At 39.1% G+C, this 19,285-nt stretch overlaps 1 protein-coding gene and 1 long non-coding RNA gene across 2 annotated transcripts; one reads left to right on the top strand and one right to left on the bottom strand.

The window, feature by feature from the left end:
* Positions 1-2,048: 2,048 nt before the first annotated feature.
* Positions 2,049-17,479, bottom strand: LOC111923278 (guanine nucleotide-binding protein G(t) subunit alpha-3-like). Its single transcript, XM_023918997.2, has 6 exons — positions 17,342-17,479; positions 13,645-13,802; positions 9,361-9,489; positions 5,188-5,317; positions 4,840-4,993; positions 2,049-4,452 (listed from the first exon to the last, which is right to left on the bottom strand). The coding sequence occupies exons 1-6, from the start codon at positions 17,444-17,446 to the stop codon at positions 4,262-4,264; spliced, it is 867 nt and encodes a 288-aa protein (XP_023774765.1). The 5' UTR covers positions 17,447-17,479; the 3' UTR covers positions 2,049-4,261.
* On the top strand, positions 11,124-14,356 carry LOC147653422 (uncharacterized). Its single transcript, XR_015286103.1, has 4 exons — positions 11,124-11,192; positions 12,001-12,051; positions 12,438-12,730; positions 13,209-14,356. It is a non-coding gene; the product is annotated as an uncharacterized LOC147653422 (long non-coding RNA).
* Positions 17,480-19,285: the final 1,806 nt, after the last annotated feature.

Genomic DNA, 19,285 nt, shown 5'->3' with positions numbered 1-19,285 from the left:
AGCCTCAATCAACATACACAACTTGTAAAACTTGCAAAAATATCCTTAGATTTACTGTGTTCTTTGCCCTCATAAACTAAATAGAGTATCAGTCTATCTCATTCCTCCCTAAACATCTTGCTATCACAAAACCACCCACTGAACAGTCCTGCTAGGTAGAAAATTGTAGGTTAGTATCTTTTGAGTAAGATCTCATGTGAATGCCTCTCGTAGCTGAATATTTTCATTTTACAGTTCCCTGCTCCTGTGTGGACAGGATTTTCACTCAAGGGTAAACAGAGCTAACAGGTTTGATAAATGCATGTTCAACATGTAAGTGCCCTTTGATCTTAGGCCTCAGAGGATCCTCATATATGCTACTTCAGAATTTGTGATTTGTTTTTAATGGGTTGTAGCAAGGATAAGAAGCTTTCACAATGCTCATCCTCAGAGTGTCATTGTCTTGTGATTTATGTGCCATTCCTATGTTTTTAAAATGTTACAGAAAAGGTCTGTATTTATGGCAGGTTTTCTGTGATGTTACAGAAAGTGGTTTCAGAACACGTAATACATCACATAGGCACACATTGTAAGAAGGGTATGGTACCTGAGTGTCTTACCGCTTTCTTTCACATTAATCAGATTTAAATGTCCCAGTGGATGATAGAATGGACTGAAGAGATTTTAACTCCATCTGTTAGGATAAGTGGCTGACTCAGAGTTGAGAATGAGCATGACCTTTCCTCATCAGTATTCTCTTAGGGCCAATATAGAGAATCTTGTAATCCTCAGTGAGGAAAAGTAAACCTTTGGTGCTTCTTGAGTGGCCTTTCTGGCCACTTGGTCACCAGTACAGCTGTAGTGCATAGAGCAGGTTTCACACTGTTGGAGACACCTTTTCTTCATCATTCTCAGCTTATGGGATCAGCTTAATTCCTAGCTAAGGCAAAAATTGCAGTTAGGTTTAGCATTGGAATGGCTTCTATTATTTTTAGGGCAGACACATTCCTGGGAAAAATTTCAGAAACCTCTGGCTATCTTTTCTCTGGAAGTCATGTTTCATGTTCCATCTAATCTCAAAAATTTGTTTTCCTTGTCGAAAATTTTCTTCAACCACAAAGTGTGCACATAGCAAAAAAAAGGATAGAAAGTCACCATGTACTAAACTCACATGGCAGATATCAGATATCACAGTCTTCACTCTTCCAGTCCTCCACTACAGCCTGTTCACCATGATCCTCCTCACCCCTCACTTTTTGGCCCTTCCAGGGAATTCAGGCCCAGTTCAGGTTGCTGCAGGGCTATACAGGGTCAGGTTTCAGTGCAGGTGCCAGGGCAGGTTTGGCACTGCTGACCACGGCTGGTGTCTGAATCCAGAAGCTCAGTGACTACACAGGGTACGTTCAGAAATACTTAATGACCTTAAAAGATTAGCCAGGATTGAGAGGGAAGTGATCCTGCTTGGTCTCTGGGGCAGCTCAGCCCAAGCAGGTGCAGGTGAGCTGGGTTTCACCCCATGCAGTAAGAGCTGCCACCCTTGGGCCCTGCCTCCCTGTGTGTGTCTGGAGGAAGGAATTACGAGCCTGCACTCCTGGGAATGGCTTGGCTGCTGCTCCTGCCTGGCCTGGGGCTGTGGGTGAGAGCAGCAGCCCCTGGAATGGCATTATTTGGGACACAGGCACAGGGTGAGATGCCTGCAGCACGGCTGCACACAGCACTGGGTACAGGCACCCATCCCAGCCCAGCTCACTGTGGTGGCACGGGGACACGGAGCTGCTGACTGGGCTGCAGGAGATCCGAGCACCCCGACCTGTGCTGCTCCCCCAGCGTGTTCCTCAGTGCCCTGGGGTCCTGGTGACACTGCCTGCAGCCTCTTCTCTCCGAGGATCACCAGCTGAAAGCTCACTCCTGTCACGGGGCAGGCTTAGGCCTCCCGAACCTCGTCCACATGAGCTGGAAACCCAATCTGAGCAGTCTTACCTGTATGAGCTTTGAGGCTGTGGTGTAAAACCTGCTTGATTTCTCAGGCATTTGATGAAGAATATGTTTGAGATATATTTATTCATGGATTTTTTCATAAAGACCTTGGCTTTTATTATGCCATCAAGGGATCAGGAATTAATGTTGATGTCACCATAGTTCAAATTATTCATTGTAAATTAGATTTATTGCTGGAAATGAATCCAGAATCCTTACCACTGGAAATTCATTACATACAAACAAGGAATTAATCAAGCGAAGCACTAAAAATGAGGCAGCAGCAGAAATCCCAGCAATGCAAAATATATTTTGGCTCTTCACATCCAACTTCTTTTGGAAGACCTACAGACCCTGATGGCCCTGCTCCTGCAGACAGCTTGCAGGATGCTGCTGTTCAGTGGCCAAGTTCCCTGTTCTAATTAAATTAAGTAAAACACAGGGAGTTTATGGTGAAAATTAGGTTGAAATATATTAAAAAAATAAGAAAGACAAAGGCAGAAAGAAACCCTTTATCAAGGATTCAGTTTAAAAAGTGTTATTTCAAGGCCAAATTTCAAGTTGCAGTTGAATATTTTTAGAACTCTGTCATGCTCTAACTTCAGCTGGCAAATAAGTATCACACAGCTGCTTCTCACACACACACCAAAACCTGCATTGAGATGGGGAAGAGAATGAGGAAAAGGTAAAGTCTGTGATAACTGAATATAATATAACTTTAATAACTGAAAGAAAGTAAAATATAATAATAATAATAGTAGCAATAATAGTAACAATAATAATAATAATAAGGAGAATGATAGAGAGAGGAATAAAACCTAAGAAAACCAAGGGATGCTCAGTGTGGCTGCTGACTACCTGCTAACCCATTCCCTGTCTGTCCCTGAGCATCATCAAACCCTCCTGGCCAATCACCCCCAGTCACTTTCCTGGGCATGATGTTCTGTGCTATGGAATGTCCCTCTGGCCAGTTCAGGTCAGCTGTCCTCGTGTCCATGTGTGCATCTTGTGGCATCTCTCACTGGCAGAGCATGAGATGCTGAAAAGTCTTTGATGCAGGATCAGTGCTACTGAGCAAAAACTAAACCATCAATGTGCTGTCATTATTCTTACACTAAATGCAACACTCAGCACTGTGGCAGCTACTCGGAAGAAAATTAACTGTATCCCAGCTGAAACCAGGAAAAAGTCCCATTCTATTTAAAATAGTCAAATATTTCCTGTAGTTAGTCACAATGAACCAACAGGAGTTAAGGGAGAGCAGATCTGCATTAGCAAGATCTTTGTGTAGAGAAAGGTGCTCTGTGCCAGAGTCCCAAGGATGTGCTTTTGCCATGAGAACTGGTGGGTTTACATCTGCTCTGCAGTGGTAAAAGTTACTGCTGCCATTCCTGCTGAGTAGCAGGATTATTAATCACATTTTAAGAAAGTCTCATATTTAATTATAAACCAAAAATGTTTCAACTTGCCTTTGTGACTTATGCAGAAACCGACAGTCATATAATTTTTATTTTTTTTTCTCCTTAGGGACTTACAAAACTTGCCTCCATCTTACTGTGTTTAATTTTTCTCAGACTGGGAATTTTGTCAATTTTGTATGTGTGCAGTTTTTATGCATATGTCCCTTAGCTCTCCTAACAAAACAGTATAATTAAACATTCAGATTTGCACTGCTCTTCATCATCCACCATCTAACTATGGGGAGGTTTGCTTTTGTTGAATAAATGACTTGTCACTTTCAGTTGTTTGTGTAACATAAATACAAAACAGATTGTAAATTATGTATTGATACTGTGTAAAGGTATAGTTTTCTTTAGGCTTCAATTACAAATAAGTCAGTTCTCTGTTATATATTAACTTTTTTAATCCTATCACTAGAAGACTCAGGATACTGAGGTGTCCCAGTTTCCTGAGAAGTGCTGATTGCCTGCTCTAGTGGAAGATTTTGCTGCCTATCACATCAGGGATAGAACTAGATGTTCTTTAGGGTCTCTTCCAAACCAAAGAATTCTATGAGTCTATGATATTGATTTAAGTAGGAATGTAACTTTGATTCCAATAGGATTTATCAGCAGCTGTCATCTTTGTAGAGCAGGAACAATTTTTTTAATCTTCTTGTATCTGGAAGGTCTGTGTTGTTCTGCAATGCTTAGGCTGTACCCAACTAATGGTACAGCCAATGGTAATGATGTTAATGGGTGCCTAACTGATATTGATTCTTACCTAGAGGGGCTTTTTTATTTCAGCCAGCACATCAGATGAAGAGAGAAAAGTGGAGTGAAGCTCTGAGCAAGGGAATTAATGGTTAGAAAAGCCCACAGTCTTTCAGATTTTCTTTGATTATTATGTCTGTGACCGCATCAAAAACAAATTTGACATTCTGGGTGTCTGTGGCACAGGTCAAGTGACAATATATCTCTTTATCTTGTTTCCTTATGTTCAAGTCTAGAAATTGCTTCTTGATGTAATTTGCAGCATCTTCAAATGTGTTTTGTCCTAGTGGAAAGAAAAGTAAAAGCAAAAGAAGACACATTTTGACTGGCAGGTCCTCACAACTGCAAAGAGACAAGAAATATTTTCTGCCTTTTTTTTTTTTTTTTTTCTTTTCTTTCTCTTTGAATTAACTTCATGCATTAGGTATGAAATTTTTTTATCTAAACTAGTTTTTCTCTTGCAATTTCTGACACATATTCTCTTGCATATGAGATGAGTTGAATTCTGGCCATATCTGTCTCATACCATTCTTTCATGAGAAGATGCTTGGATAAGAGGCTTGATATTTAAAGGCTTATATATTGGTGACCTGAGTCAAAGTCTCAGTCTTTAATGCATGGACTACACTAAACATCTAAATGTGCTTTCTCCCAGACACTCCAAACTTACCGTTATACTCAGGAAAGCAGATATTCAGGTGAACTTTTGTTATTTTCTCTTGAAAGAGGTCTTTTTTGTTTAGGAACAGCACAATGGAAGTGGCTGCAAAGCACTTATGGTTGCAGATGCTGTTGAACAGATGAAGGCTTTCATGCATTCTGTTCTGTTGAGGTGCAAAAGATAAACATAAGACTGACAAATCTCATCCCCATATGTCATTTTACTGCAATGTTCTTTACTGGAAAGAACCAATACAGTGTAAAAGCCTTTAAATGGTTATCAGAGAATGGGAATGTACCATCAGAGAGTACATTAAAACTTAGAAGCAAAAAGGGCTTTTTGTCTGTTCTGACTCACCACTTCTTTATCTTCCACCAGAACCATGTCATAGGCACTGAGTGCAGCACAGAATATGATGCAAGTAACTCCTTCAAAGCAGTGAATCCACTTTTTCCTCTCTGATCGTTGTCCACCCACATCAAACATCCTTTGCAGAAAAAATAACATATGTACAGTGTAAAGCACTAATAAGGGTGTAGTCATGCTTTTAATGCACAGAGTTCAAATGGAGATGAAAAATACCCAGTTTTCTCAAATACTGGTCTGTTTCTACCCCAAGAGGTCGAGTGCTTTGTTACTCATGATTTTGTAGTGGCTACAAAATGAAATGAAAAGGCTTAAATACCTGCATTTAGGATTAATAGTACTTTGATGTGGCAGTTTGTGTTGAGGAAGTGGGGCTCAGTGGAGGACTAAGACTTGCAGGCTAGGATTTATTTAGGGCAGAGTTCTGAGACATTGACAGCAGACCCTCAAGCTCGGTGTCATTTACCAATTCATGGTTTTGCTTGCAGTGAACTGACGTATTGACCATAAGACATAAGCTGAAGGCCAGTCACACATTGACCCCTGGTTGTTCATGAATTGATGTTTCCATCTGCTCACTGCCCTGGAGTGATCACTGAGCTCACCACACAGCCTGCATCACACCTTTGCAGGGTCTCTTCCCTGCCCATCTCATCAGCTGCTCTTAAGCAGCAATTCCTGGAGAGCAGGAATCCCTTCCTTTGTACAGTGGGAATTGTAGGGCTCTCCTTCTCTGCAATAATTTCCTGGAAATGAATTTTTAATAATTTCCAAAGATGGAAATCTTTGCCAGGAATCGCTACTGCCTTAGGGTAGTGTCACATGAACTTTATATGGGCTCTCTGTGGGATCCAAAGCCAGCTGGGCACACCTAGCTGGGAACTGGAACCTCCCAAAACTCACACTTGGATTTGCAGTTCTTCAGTGATAAGGGCTAGGGCTTTCTTTTCTCTGTTCTTCTGAAACAAAAGGTGCTAAACTTGAAGATTTTTTAAGTGCATTAGGAATCAGGGAAAAAAAATAAAAATCAAATTTATCCTGCTTTTATGTTTTCTGTTTCCTAGTGTGCATGATGACTTTTCCCTTTGTTGCAGGTTGTTGAACTTAGTACTGTAAAAAATAATCCCTGTTGGATTACTTCTTCCTTCAAGAATATGCATTAGATATCTGGTTTCTGCAGTATCTGAAAATTAAACACAACTCAACAACTCTTATAGCAACAAATACAACAAGATTCAGTAAGAAAAAATCATGTCAGTAGTAAACAGAATAAGAATAATTTGTTACTGAAACATTGTTTTTTCCAGTATCTTAATCCTTTGTTTCCTTCTCCATCAGCAGTGCAGTTGATGTTTAAAAAGGTTATTTTTTTTTAATTTTTCATCCTTCTAAGAAAAAAATGAAACCCTTTCCAATGCTCATGTTTCTTCATCTGAGGAGTAATATTTTTTTTTCTGGTACATTTCATCTCTTTTTTTATTGGGTGTCTATAAAAGTGAATTATTTTGGAAATTGGGAAATTGTTGTGGAACAAGATTTTGATAATAGTAATGGCATTCTTTCAAACATATCTTCACTGAGTTCAGAAGGTCTGCTGAGGAGTGGGGTCAACATAAAGTATCTTGACTTTTGTCTCTCACTGGTACTCAAAAGTCTCCTATAATTACATGCCTTTCTTGATTTGTGGTGTATAACTGAAATGAGGGTTATGGCAGGAAAAAAAATTTAAAAGCTTCAAAATTTAATCTTCAGAAAAGTTTTGTTTCAGTATACATAATCATGTGAAGCAGTATTCACTTCCTGTGACCTTTTAGCTTATGGCTCTTTGAATATTCATGAGAAGTCAGCTAAAAAGGACAAGACCAAGGCCAGAGGTTATGTTAATGGGCAGATTTGCTTCTTCTAACCTTAGTTTGCTTCTCTCCTCTCAGCCCAGAACTTAACACTTGCACATGTAAAACCAAAGTCCCTCCATAAATGATAGAAAATTAGATGATCTTATTTTACTAAGATGGTCAGTTAGTCTAGAAATCTCTATATTTTCCCAGAATTTCTCTTGAAAAGCTTAGCTGCAGATACAGAGTTAGCTATAAACTCATTCAGTGGTACACACAGAGGCCTGAAGATTGAAATAAAGCTTGACTGATTTCAGTCAAACTCTTCCTAGCACACCAATAGAAAGGACACTAGAAGATGACATATCATAGATCATAGATCAGATCTTTTCTGAAAAACCGTTTAAATATGTTCTAAGTCAGCATTATTGAAATAAATTGAAAAGCACATGGAAGCTAAATTGCACTAAACCAGCAAAGTAACCACTAAACAAGGAGCAAATAAAAATCGATGTTTTCTGTGCAACTGTAATTCAGTTCCCTGGAGCAGTACTGGGATTTAGCCTTTTACTGCACAGATACAAAATATTTTGTCTCATTCAATTCAGTGAAGGGACAAGTGTTTAGTAAATGAGGCATCTGTTCATGGGTTTCTTGTATCCATGTGTGGCTTGTGACCTGACACGCCATCAGTGCATCAGCCAAAACTCACTCTGAATGTGTAAGTGCTCCTCTCTTTCGAGATGTTTCTATGGTATTTACCAAACTTGCTGCAGACACATCAGGGTCCTCCAGCTGTTTTGCTTTGCTATGGAAATGCAAAGTAGCAGTACCTGGCTGGTTAACATGGATTTATAATTATTCTGCACCACTTCAGCAGCTCAAACCCCTCAGGCTCCTTTGTAGAGATTTTACCTGATATTACTCAATTGCCTAAAGCCACCAATGAATTTGGTCACATAACACTACTGTGATGCACAGCAGAGAGTGTAAAAACAGCGGGTTTGTGTTTGTGATGTCATTAAGAGCAGAGTCTCTTTTTGCAGACACTCACGTAACTAAATTCCCAGTTGTGCTGCATTTCAGCTAGACTCAAACACTAATGCTGATATTCTGATATCAGGACTGATAGCATCCATGTCAATGAGGATTTCCCTCTGGTGGTTTCTTTCTCCACCCTGAATTTATTTCTTTCATGAACTATGATTGTAACTGAAGGCATTCAAGTTTCCAGTGTTCAAAGCTGTCTGGAAATATGTTAATCAGAGAAAAATAAGATAATGTCTGTGAAATTGCACTGTATCATATGCTGGAAAGTCATGAATTTTCATGAATGACCAGAATATTGATAGATGATAATAAGTTATTTGTAAGACATCTACCTCAGGATCTCATTTTGTATGTGCAGTCTCTGTTGTGCTAAAGCATCTGCGTGGTAGCATAGATGGTTTGGGGAATGCTTAATTGGCACATGAGGAGAAAGAAAGAAGCCAAATGAAAAATGCAAAAGTTATAATCCTCATGCTTTATAAATCTGTCTGTCTCTACAGGCAGTTTCTTGTCTAGACTGCATTCCTCAATATGTGCCCCAGCCTTTAAATTAAGAATTAAATGGATTTCAGTCCACAGAGAAAAGCATTATAGAACTCTGAAATGATAATAATTCATTCAAACCATTTTCATGTGCAATTAGATGTTTTTAATTGGTTCACCAAGCATAACTAGATCTTGAATATCTGAAAGTGAAAAACATTCAGTCAAATTTCTCAGAGGCATTATTTTCAAAATTTTTTTCTGAACCTTTTGGTTATCATATTAAATGAGCATGAAGACATGCTTGATAATGCTGAAATTTCTCATGGGACAGAGTTGTTTTTTTTTAACCAACTGTAGTGCATTCCAGTGCTAAAAGCAGTTATTTCCACTCTCAAAAGAAGAGTGAAAGGTTGAGAGTGCATGTAAATTGGTAGACATCAAATGTTTTTTGCATGCTCTAAAGGATATTTAAGTAAGCAAATTTCATAAATGTCACAATTACTCAAATGGCAGGATATAGCTAATGCTTTTTAGACATTTACATATGTAAAAATGTCCTTTTAGAACCTAGTATTCTGTGACCTGTTTATAATGGTCCATTATATGCTCAGAGTTGGACTACTGATGATAAAACCTCTTTCTTTTTTCAGCTGTGTAAAACTGTTAAATAAGATTAGATTCGATGATATCACAATGATATCACCTGTGTCAATAAGGTGATAATAAATCAATACCTGTGAAAGAAAATACTTAAGGTAAACCCCAAGAAAACTGCAAAATATGGCATTCATACCTGAAGTTTAAATCCTTGAAAGAAAACTGAGTCTCTATAATCCCAGTGGTCTGCACTCGGGAGTGCAGGACATCTTGCTCAGTAGGGACATAGTCTGGCATTGCCAACCTGTCCAAATCATCGAGGTAACTAGGGAGAGGAAGGAAGAAATGGTGGTTGGTGAATTCAAAAAGTGAAATGTCCATTACATAATCACTCCACACTGAGGCACTTTTAAATACATTATGCAAATTACACATTTAAATACAGTACTTTGGTTTTTGTTCAACTGAGTTCCACAATTCAGAGCTTTTATTTTTTTTTCTTTTTCTGGTACATAGAAGTGTAATTCAATTGCACATAATAAAAGATCTTTCTGAGAATTGCAGTAAAGGAAAATCCTTATTTTCCTTAGGGATGCTTGAAAACCACTTTGTCACCAAAGGGGTTTTGACCATTTTTCTCTCAGCGAGTGGGAATTGTTGCCTCAGGGGAAGAATCGGAAGCATCCTGCAGAAACAGATGCATAAGGAATCACCTCAGCCTGTCAGACTGGTTGCAACAGTATTTTCCTTCCTAAGTGAAAGGGAAGGAATAGTATTTTGGAGGAATTCACTTTGAAGGTTGTTTTCCCTGTAGATCTCTCAATTTACAACAGCAAGGTACATGGTGATTTAAAAAAAATATATATTTTTTAGCAAAAACCAAAAGCTTCAATAAAGCTGAGGATCCCCTGGGTTAGTGTTCTGATGAGCCCTTGAAAAACTGTGGATTATCTGCTTTTACTTCTGGTGTACAGAGACTAAATCTGCATAGTATGAAAACCCAAACCAGATCTTTGAAGCATGTTTTCGTCCAACACTTCTCTCTTCTAGGGGCAGACAACTTTCTATAAATGACTGGGCAGAACCTCTGAATCCTACTGTCTGGTCTGGGAATCTGTGTAGAGGGGTTTTGAGCTGACAAAAGGAGAAGAAAAGGTGATGCCTGAGTAACTTTCTGCATTTTAGCCACAAATATTTAAACAAAGACCAAAGCAAGAAACCACACAACAGCTGGAGCATTTTCAGTGTCCAGTTGGCACCTTCCTATTTGTAGTCTCATGTCTCTGACAAACAAAACACTATGTCTCTAATGTCTGTTAGGCTCTATGCCTTCTTTTTTCCTCTCTACACTAAGTCTGCCCTGCAGGAAGTTCTACTGCTCAGTTTAACCAGAATCTTCCAAAAGAAACCTCACAGAACATCATCTTTGCATGCAATATTTGATAGATCTGTGTGGTAGTTTCACAGTTAATTTTAAACAAATAATTAAAAAATAGAATAATAAAAGGAAAGAAAATAAAAATTAAAAAAAGCTTGAATTTTTCACTTGGATATTTCCAAGTAATGTCTGGAAGTGGGATTTCTTATTTTAAGTCAAATAAACTTCATCCAGTCTGCAAGGGATGTTGAACCTGATCTGAGTAATTCAATGTTTTCCCATTATTTGAGGCCAGGAAACAATCTGTTGGGAAAAGAAAAAAGAAGCTATATATCTCTGTTTCTCTGAACAGGGGGCCTGAGGCAAGCTCAGCTCACCTTTGTGGAAGGCAGAAAGGCTTTACAGTTGTCTGTAAAGCATGTAAGCACTAAAATAAACACTTGAATGTAAAATAAAATTCTGATAGTTCTTAGCCACAAATGCCTAAATTCAATTGAACACAGACAGCTGTAATTGCAGAAAAAATTAGACCAAGTCAATTATCTAGTTAAAGGAGCAGGAGGCAATTTCAGGCTCTCCCTAGAGCTGTAGGCAGCTCCAAGGAGAGACTGCAGACCATCACTGGGAAAGGAGGGAATGGAAACTGGTAGGTCAGTAAATGCTGGTCTCTCCTTGGCTTGGATGAGGTGACAGGACTCCTGTCCCAAGAGGAAAATGACTGAGCTAGAAAAATGCACCATGTAGTACTGATAGCTGTACAATGACATCTAAAGTCACCATTTATAATCTCAAACTTGCCCCTTCCACAGCCATCATTCCATTTTAAAACAGAATTAGTTACAAGTGAGTTTAAGGGAGAAATTCCAGCCAAGTTTGACAAAGAGGAAATTTTTCTATTATTCATGCATGCCAATTTTTTTTCAATTAAAGCACACAAAAGAAAAGCAGTGATGAAACTTCATTAGCATGAATTAACAGTGAAATATCTCAGGGAAGATAACCTCAAAAAGCCAGTTTACACAGTATTAATCAATAGTCTTTGTAGGATTTGATTCACAGGTGCTGAGAAACAGGGTTGTGGGTTTAAAAGAAATTTAACTGCAGCATTAGATGGTTGATTGACTGTAGCTGACTTTGAACTTATCATTAGAAACCCAGCAGCAAGGGCAAATATTAAGTTGATTTTAATGGTTCAGAGCCAAAGGCTAGAATTTCAGAAGCATCAGGTACAAAAAGATGAAGACAGAGAAGCAAGATTTTCAAGAAATTAGCAGAAATGTTCGAGCAGATGAAAAACATCACTGTAGTTGTTCTTAATGTAAGTCTAGAAATAAATAATAACTGCAAATACAATCTATATTAATTCCCTTAAATATTGAAACCTATTGCAAGTTACAACAGGACACAAACAGTAACACTGAAAGGAAATTAATTCATGTTCTTCTATCTTCTTTGTAGACAAGAAAACCTAATTTGCCAGGTGGAGCGTACACAAAAGAATGTTAACTGGTAAACAGTGTTTAGTTGGTTTTTTTTTCTAATTTAAGAGGCAGTTTTCCTTTTACTTGTTTTGACTTGTTATGGGCTTTTAGTGGGTAAGGCAGTGGAGCCTGTCAGAAGGGGTACATTAGAAAAAAATTTCTCTGTACCATTCTTATAAAAATACAAAGCTGCTATAAAATATTGTCAAATCAGGCACAAATCAACATGGGCAGTATTTTCTTTGTTTAGGGCTCTTGCAAAAGGTCTTCATTCTTGTTTGGAAGATATAAAGTGATGAAGAATTTTTAATATTTTTTCTGCATATTCCCTGCACTATATCTACAATTATTGATGCCTTCAGGTTGCCTCCTGGATCCCAACATTCAGCCATGCCTTTCTTTTCCTGCCTGCAGAAGGGGACACCCAACACCTCAGAAAGCTGCACCCTGCAGGTGCCCTCAGGCTGTAGGAGGAGCTCCAGGAGTGGGAAAACCTCCACCTCCAGGTCTCAGAAGATGGATCTCGGCTGGAACAAACCTCTGCCCCAGATCTGGACAGGCTGGGGCACTCTCGGAAGACTCTGACCCAGGGACACCTCCCTTCATGGCCGAGTATGAGCTGAGTGAGAAGGCAGCTGGACTGCAGCCTGCAGGAACAGCCGGGCCAGGGACTCCTGAAAAGTCTAAAGTCACTGGCTACACCTGAGGTGAGATGTGCCCCAGCTGGATGGTGATCCTTTGTAGGGCTGAGCAGCCCTAGTCAGCCCCCTGCTGATGTGTCTGGCAGCCCCCAGGGCACAGAGAGAGAGCTGGAGACTGGTTCAGATGGGGGGGAATGGTCCAGGGAACCCCTGTGCGTACAGCCCGCTTGGGTTAGAGGAAAGTTTGTATAGTTTCTGCTGGATTTGTACTTAGCATCTTGCAACACACACAAAGTATAACTCTGGAAAAAAACCTAAGCTGCTTCAAGTCACCTTTCCCTCATTTTGTCAATCCTAGAAATACACAGAGGGAGAATATATTTTTTTTGTTGTTGCTTTCTATTTGTAAAGTTTTACCACTCTGTAAGTTTTTTACCAAAAACTTACTGAAACAAATTGTTTCAGAAACCTTGTTTTCACTTGTTTCCTCCAATTAACCATTTCTGTTATATTGTAAACCTTAGCAAGCCCCTCATTTTTTCAGGTTAATGAGCCAGGATTTTTGCAGGCCATTCTGCGCGGCGGCAGTCATTGTGGCGGCAGCAGCCAGCTGTGCAGCATCCAGCAGTGCAGCAGCCAGCTGTGCAGCAGCCAGCTATGCAGCATCCAGCAGTGCAGCAGCCAGCTATGCAGCAGCCAGCTGTGCAGCATCCAGCTGTGCAGCATCCAGCTGTGCAGCAGCCAGCTGTGCAGCAGCCAGCTGTGCAGCAGCCAGCTATGCAGCATCCAGCAGTGCAGCATCAAGCTATGCAGCAGCCAGCTGTGCAGCATCCAGCAGTGCAGCAGCCAGCTGTGCAGCAGCCAGCTGTGCAGCATCCAGCAGTGCAGCAGCCAGCAGTGCAGCAGCCGGCTGTGCAGCAGCCAGCTGTGCAGCATCCAGCAGTGCAGCAGCCAGCTGTGCAGCAGCTGGTGTCACCTACTAGGCTGCCGAGTCGCTGAGCTGGTACTCGGCCGCCCTGGCGAAGCAGGCCTGGGTCCCGCCGTCACGCCACAGTTGTTTGATGAGCTCAACCAGTTCAGAAGACATGCTGCCATCCTCCAGAGTTGTTGCCATGGCACACAGCTTCCTCTCGTCTTCCTAAAGAGAAATTTCAGTAAATATTGTGCAAGCGCTCTGTGCCCCTTCACCTCCTTGAAGATGTGCTTGGTCTATAATGAGTTGCAAGAGCAAAAATTCTCATTTTCACTTTTTCCCTGGTTGCTGTACTGGCCTGTGCATGTAAACATGCTTTTACAAGCTCGCTTCCCTTTAGGTAGTGCCAAGGTTATGCTGAAATTGTGATACACAGTTTTCATCTTTTTACTGTTATGTTTTGGCTCAGTTTCATCTTGCCATAAACATTCACAAATAGTCCAGCTTGGATAGAAGGCTTTTATATCAAGAGAGAGTAATAGGGTATCAAAAATGTAGTTTAAAAGTTTTTTAAACTTTTTACATTTAAATTTAAAATGTATTATAGCTATATCAATGCAGAAATCTATATTTAAAAGTGTTTTTGAATGTGTTGGTAAGAAAAAAATTCTTTAAACCCCAATAAGAAATGTGACAAAGTGAATATGATTAGTGAATGCATTTCCCATATGTGGGGAAGAAGAAACCTGTACAGAATAAAGTCCCAAATATTTTAAATATATTATTCTGTAATTTCTTCCTTTCGTAGTCAAATAAAAATATTTTAAATAATCTATTTCATTAAAAAATATTTATTTTCAGTAGTTAACAGCTTAGGAATTTACTGTAAATTAAGAGCATTATTAATATAATCACTTACTGTAAATAAAGAGCATGATTAAAATAGTCATTTGATACACTGCCTATAGCAAGGTATAATTATAATTATACCTATATAAATAAGGTATAGCAAGGGATAATTATAAAACGTAATTCCTTCCTAGTCATAGAAGTAGACAACTCAAGTGACTTGCAGTCAATAGTTGCAAAAGTATAAATGGATTCTGAGAGACTCTGTTTTGGCAGGGAATATGTTTTATTCAAAACCAGGAAGCATGTTCACAAAAAATTTTAACAAATTTATTTTAGGAATGTTCTATATCTTTATGTCTCAAGAGGAACTGCAGTTTATGGAAACTTTATAAAAGTCAGTGACAGATCAAAAATTGAACACTGATTTTTTTTCTGAAAGAGAAATTGAGTAGGCATGGAGAAAAAAAGAAAAAAAGAGAAATTGAGTAGGCACGGAGAAAAAACCCAAAAACTGGGGAAATAACCACTAGAAAATTGCCTTCAGTGGAACAAGGGAGGAGGACAGCAGGATAATTGCCCTTCTACATCAAACAGCAGCAGCTCCATTTCCACCCCCATGCCCTCCTGCAGTGCTGGGATCAGCAGAAGCGAGTCACGCTCTCGTGTGTGCCCGCATTTGTCTCCAGGGTGCACACTTGCTCAGCTGCAAGATAAGAGTTGGAATGTTCTCTGCTTCAAGATATGACATATCACGGAATGATTACAGCTATCCACCTACTAGGCTGTAGGTTGCATGGTCTACAATGAGAAGCCTTGAGTTCAGAGTCTCTAGGTGTAGAGGGTAAATGTTCATTGATTATTATGCAAAAGGGAGAAAGTGTAGATTTGGGTGCTTACGTAGTAAAGGAAGATAGCAGAGATTGAGTTTATCATAAACCTGATTTGTACAATGCTTTTTTGTTTCTCTCTGGCATTTACAAAGACTTCAGATGATTTTCAAAAATAGATTGGAATGATGTTTTAGAAAGAAATAATTACCTCGCTTCCCAGAACAGATGTTCTGTAAATTAAGTGCTAAGGCCTTTTCTGTACCAGTGAGATGTATTTGCAGGCAGACCTGGAACGTGGATAAGCACATTGCTTTTGGGACCAAGATAACCCCAGTCCTTGAATTAGATGACTTTGAGCATCTAAATCTGGACCAGAACACACAGCAAGAGCAAAGTCCAGCTGAAATCAAAGCTTATATAAAAACAACTCAAGCTTACCAAAGGTTTATGATTTTATGTAAGCTAAGATTTTGGAGGGTTTTGGAAGAAAAAACAATGTTTACTTGCAATTCAAATAAATGTAACCAAAATTTCTATTTTCTCCCAAAATCACATCCAGGTAGCTCTTCTGTCATTCTGGGGGAAAAGAAGACAGGCACTGCAAATGTTCTGTACAGCTGTATTCAGCTGTGTTCCTAGAACCTGATCTGCAGAGACAGCAAGCGTGAGCTGACTGTGCTATAAATGGTAAACTTACAAAAGCTGTATTTTATGCATTTGGTTACAGATAATGCTAAGAAATGGACTGGGCTATTTAACACATTCTCCATGCTGTGAAGTCCCTTCAAAAGGGTGTCTATGAATCTGGCATAGAGTGAACCTGTACAGATATCTCAGAAAATTTGTCAAGGTTGAGAAAAGAGGATGAAATACTGAGCCACAGAAGACATCTCAGTAACAGGTGGCAGAGTCTGCAGCACATAGTGGATACCATGGGCTGAGCCAGGCAGGACTTGTGGCCAGTGCTGCAAGGTCCATCTGTAGCCAAGGCTTGGGCCATGCAGGGTGGTTGATGGCTCCTTATGCACATTAATATTGCCCTGTTTTGTGTGTGCTGCTTTTGGGCCTTGTTACATTTGTTTGAATGACTTGCATTCCTGGAAAATATTTAATTTCTATTTTGACAAATGCCAGTATGAGCTTTAGTAACCTCTGAAGATTTTGTTTATCATTTTTTAGGTCAAAGTACCACATGTCGTTATAATGAAATGTAGACTTCTGGAACAAGTAAAGCTCTTTTAGATAAGCAGATGTTATTCCCTCCAAGATAAACCTCTAGGGATTAGGCAGAATTTGCCAAAACTTGAATCAACTGATATTCTGACAGGCATTTGAGAAATTCTCAGCAAGATCTGAATTACAGGCTAACAGACTAAGTCATTAGATTTAAGAGAATCTACATATTCTCTTATGTAGAAGAGAATTAAGCAATGAGAAGAAAAGCATTTCCTTAATTTCTGTCCTTGAAAATTCAGTGTGATTGGCAGAAGACAACAGGTTTTCTTCCTGTGGCTTTGCCTCCACGTGCCTGTGCAGAGGATTATTGACAGTGTCAGGAATGTTGGGCTCCACTGCCCTGTGGTGCCAGAGTGCCAGTACTGTGTCCACACAGCAGGGAGGTCTCTGCTCCTGGAGCAATGACACATTGAAATGCTCCCAAACATGTCTACATGACCTTTCCTTACAAGGCTGAACCCCTAGGTTTGGTCATAAAAGGAAAATATTTTTTACATTTCCCAATAGCAATAAGTAAGTGTCTAAGCAGCTAAGAAAATGTTCTTTGTTTTTTGTTTGTTTTTTTTTTTCCTTTTTCTGCTTTTTTAAAATGTCTTTTCAACTTGAACATTTTTTTTGTAGCAATCAAAATGTGAGTATATGCAAAGGTTAGACCTCAGGCATCAGTTCTGAGAAAATAAAAATAAGGGAGGACATTTTGTCACAAGTAACTCACATGGTGCTCAGTTTCAACAGTCATAAAGAAAATATCAGATCCTCTTTGTTCTACTAGTTTCTACTATTATATTACCAAAAAAGAAAACATGTTCTAATGCCTATTTCAAGAAAAAAGGTGTCAATACTCACAGTTCTAGCAGGATTTTCGTAACTGATTCCTAACTTAGTCATTGCTTTCACAATAGCCAGGATAGACTGCACTGCATTACTGTAAACAATAGGTCTGAACTCCATGCGTTCCTCATAGGTGAAACCATCTTTATGGATGATCCTGGTGCAAAAATAAACAACACAAAGCTTATGGGATACTTTAAAAATAAAAAAGAAAAAAGAAAGAAAAAAAGTAATGAAAAGTTAGGTCAGGTGCTTTTGTGGTCAGTGTGAGAAAGAACTGAATCCATATGGCCCTTGGAAAAGCATTTTTCAATGGTTGATCTGCCTGTTCTGCTAGAACAGGAAAAGAGCAGGTTTTGTCTATGTGAGGTTAACTGTCTGCACCCAGGCTGAGTGGATAGATGCTGGTTTTTCCCCTTGGGGAATAATCTAAACCAAAGTATTAGTCTAGAGCAGGGACCAGGCCTATCTCTGGAGATATAGGGCAAGATACATTTCTGTACCTAGATCTGTATTTTAACTATTAACAGCAATATTAGTTATGGGCTGTCATTGTTTGTTCAGTCATTCTGATTTTTATCCAGAATCTTACTTAGATAGAAAAAATATTGGAAAAAATGTTTCAACACTGGGAGGCACTTATCAAAAAAACAAGAAAAAGAAATGTTAGTATTTCTTTGTGCATCTTCCAGTTATAGCAATGTCTTATTATGTCCAGGCTTTGGAGACATGCATTTTACTCCAAAGGGTAAAGAGCCTTAGTAATCAATTTCAGTAATCTAATTCTGACAGAGGAATTAGAATTTCATAATCCTCCTTGACTGGAGAATGGCATGTGGCTAAAATTCTCCAAATCAGTGTACAGATTATATCATGGCTTGGAGGAATCTTTTTTCCATGGTTCTGAAAAAGATGAAATCTTCACTGACTTTGGCCTGGTGTGTTCTCAATGAACAGACACGAAACTGCTTTGGCCGCTGGAACCAAGGCTCTCTTCTTCCTCACCTCATCTGGTCAGAGATGAAGGCTATTAAATACAGAATTTCTGGGTTTTGGGGTTTGGAGTTTTACCCAATCTTGCCTGAGATACACTCTGGACAGAGTTTCCTAAGCGGCCAAGTCAGCCCCGTAAACAAATAATACTCTCACATACACTCACACAAAACCCAGATGTGTCTTAACATCTGTTTAATTATGGATGTCAGAAAACTCAGAAGTTGCATTCTGTAGGAATAACATCTGTAGGGAAAAAAAGGCTCTCTAAAATGTTTTCCCAATCACTTCTAGATCAGACAACTCTATGAACACTCCTTTGAAGCTTCGTTGTCTGGTTTTTTTTCTGAATGCTGTTTTCATCATGAATTCAAACAAGTTCTGCAAGATTCAAAAGAGTCCTGTTGAACTTGGGAGAAAGAAAAAAGAGGAGTTCGTGGAGCAGAGACCCTCCATTTTATGGATGCAATCTTCTGAGGCTTTTATTCACAAAAGCAGGGATATCATCAGATAGGTGCCTTTGATTCAATCTCAACAGGCACAATGAATTACCAAATATTTTGCTTCCTGCTTTTCATTCACTGAAGTATTTGTAGAAACTTCATACTGCTAAATAAGAGCACAGCACAGAGATACACAACTTGCTTTTAAAAAACTTAGATTGCACATTGGAAATTCTGCAGTTAGAAGCACAGAGCTTCAGAGATTTTTTTTTTAGTAACTCTCATAACCATCCTCATCTTTTTATGCTGCAAGGGCCTTGCAGCATATCTGTATTGTGAGCTTCAGAAGATATTTTCTAAAGCTTAGTGGAGGGATATAACTTTGATTGAGACTGAAAAAAATGTGATTTATTAATTAGAAAAATATGTTATTAGTCATAAAATTATTATGATTTTACTGGAAATGGTATTTTCAGCAAAATCATTTCTTTTGTAATCATTTATCAGTATTCTTTAGAAAATG

This window comes from Cyanistes caeruleus, chromosome 4 (genome assembly GCF_971803275.1).
Source record: "Cyanistes caeruleus chromosome 4, bCyaCae1.hap1.1, whole genome shotgun sequence".
Classification (NCBI taxonomy): domain Eukaryota; kingdom Metazoa; phylum Chordata; class Aves; order Passeriformes; family Paridae; genus Cyanistes; species Cyanistes caeruleus.
Note: the sequence above shows the minus strand (reverse complement) of the source record. Positions and strands in the feature narration are given on the sequence as shown.

Bases quoted from the DNA above. Each gene is read 5' to 3' on its own strand.
- LOC111923278 (XM_023918997.2), bottom strand. From the start codon at position 17,446: ATGGAGTTCAGACCTATTGTTTACAGTAATGCAGTGCAGTCTATCCTG. The intron at 13,803-17,341 runs GTGAGTATTGAC...ATTTCTCTTTAG, and splicing joins ACGAAAATCCTGCTAGAACT to GAAGACGAGAGGAAGCTGTG. The intron at 4,994-5,187 runs GTGAGTCAGAAC...GCACCTCAACAG, and splicing joins TGGTGGAAGATAAAGAAGTG to AACAGAATGCATGAAAGCCT.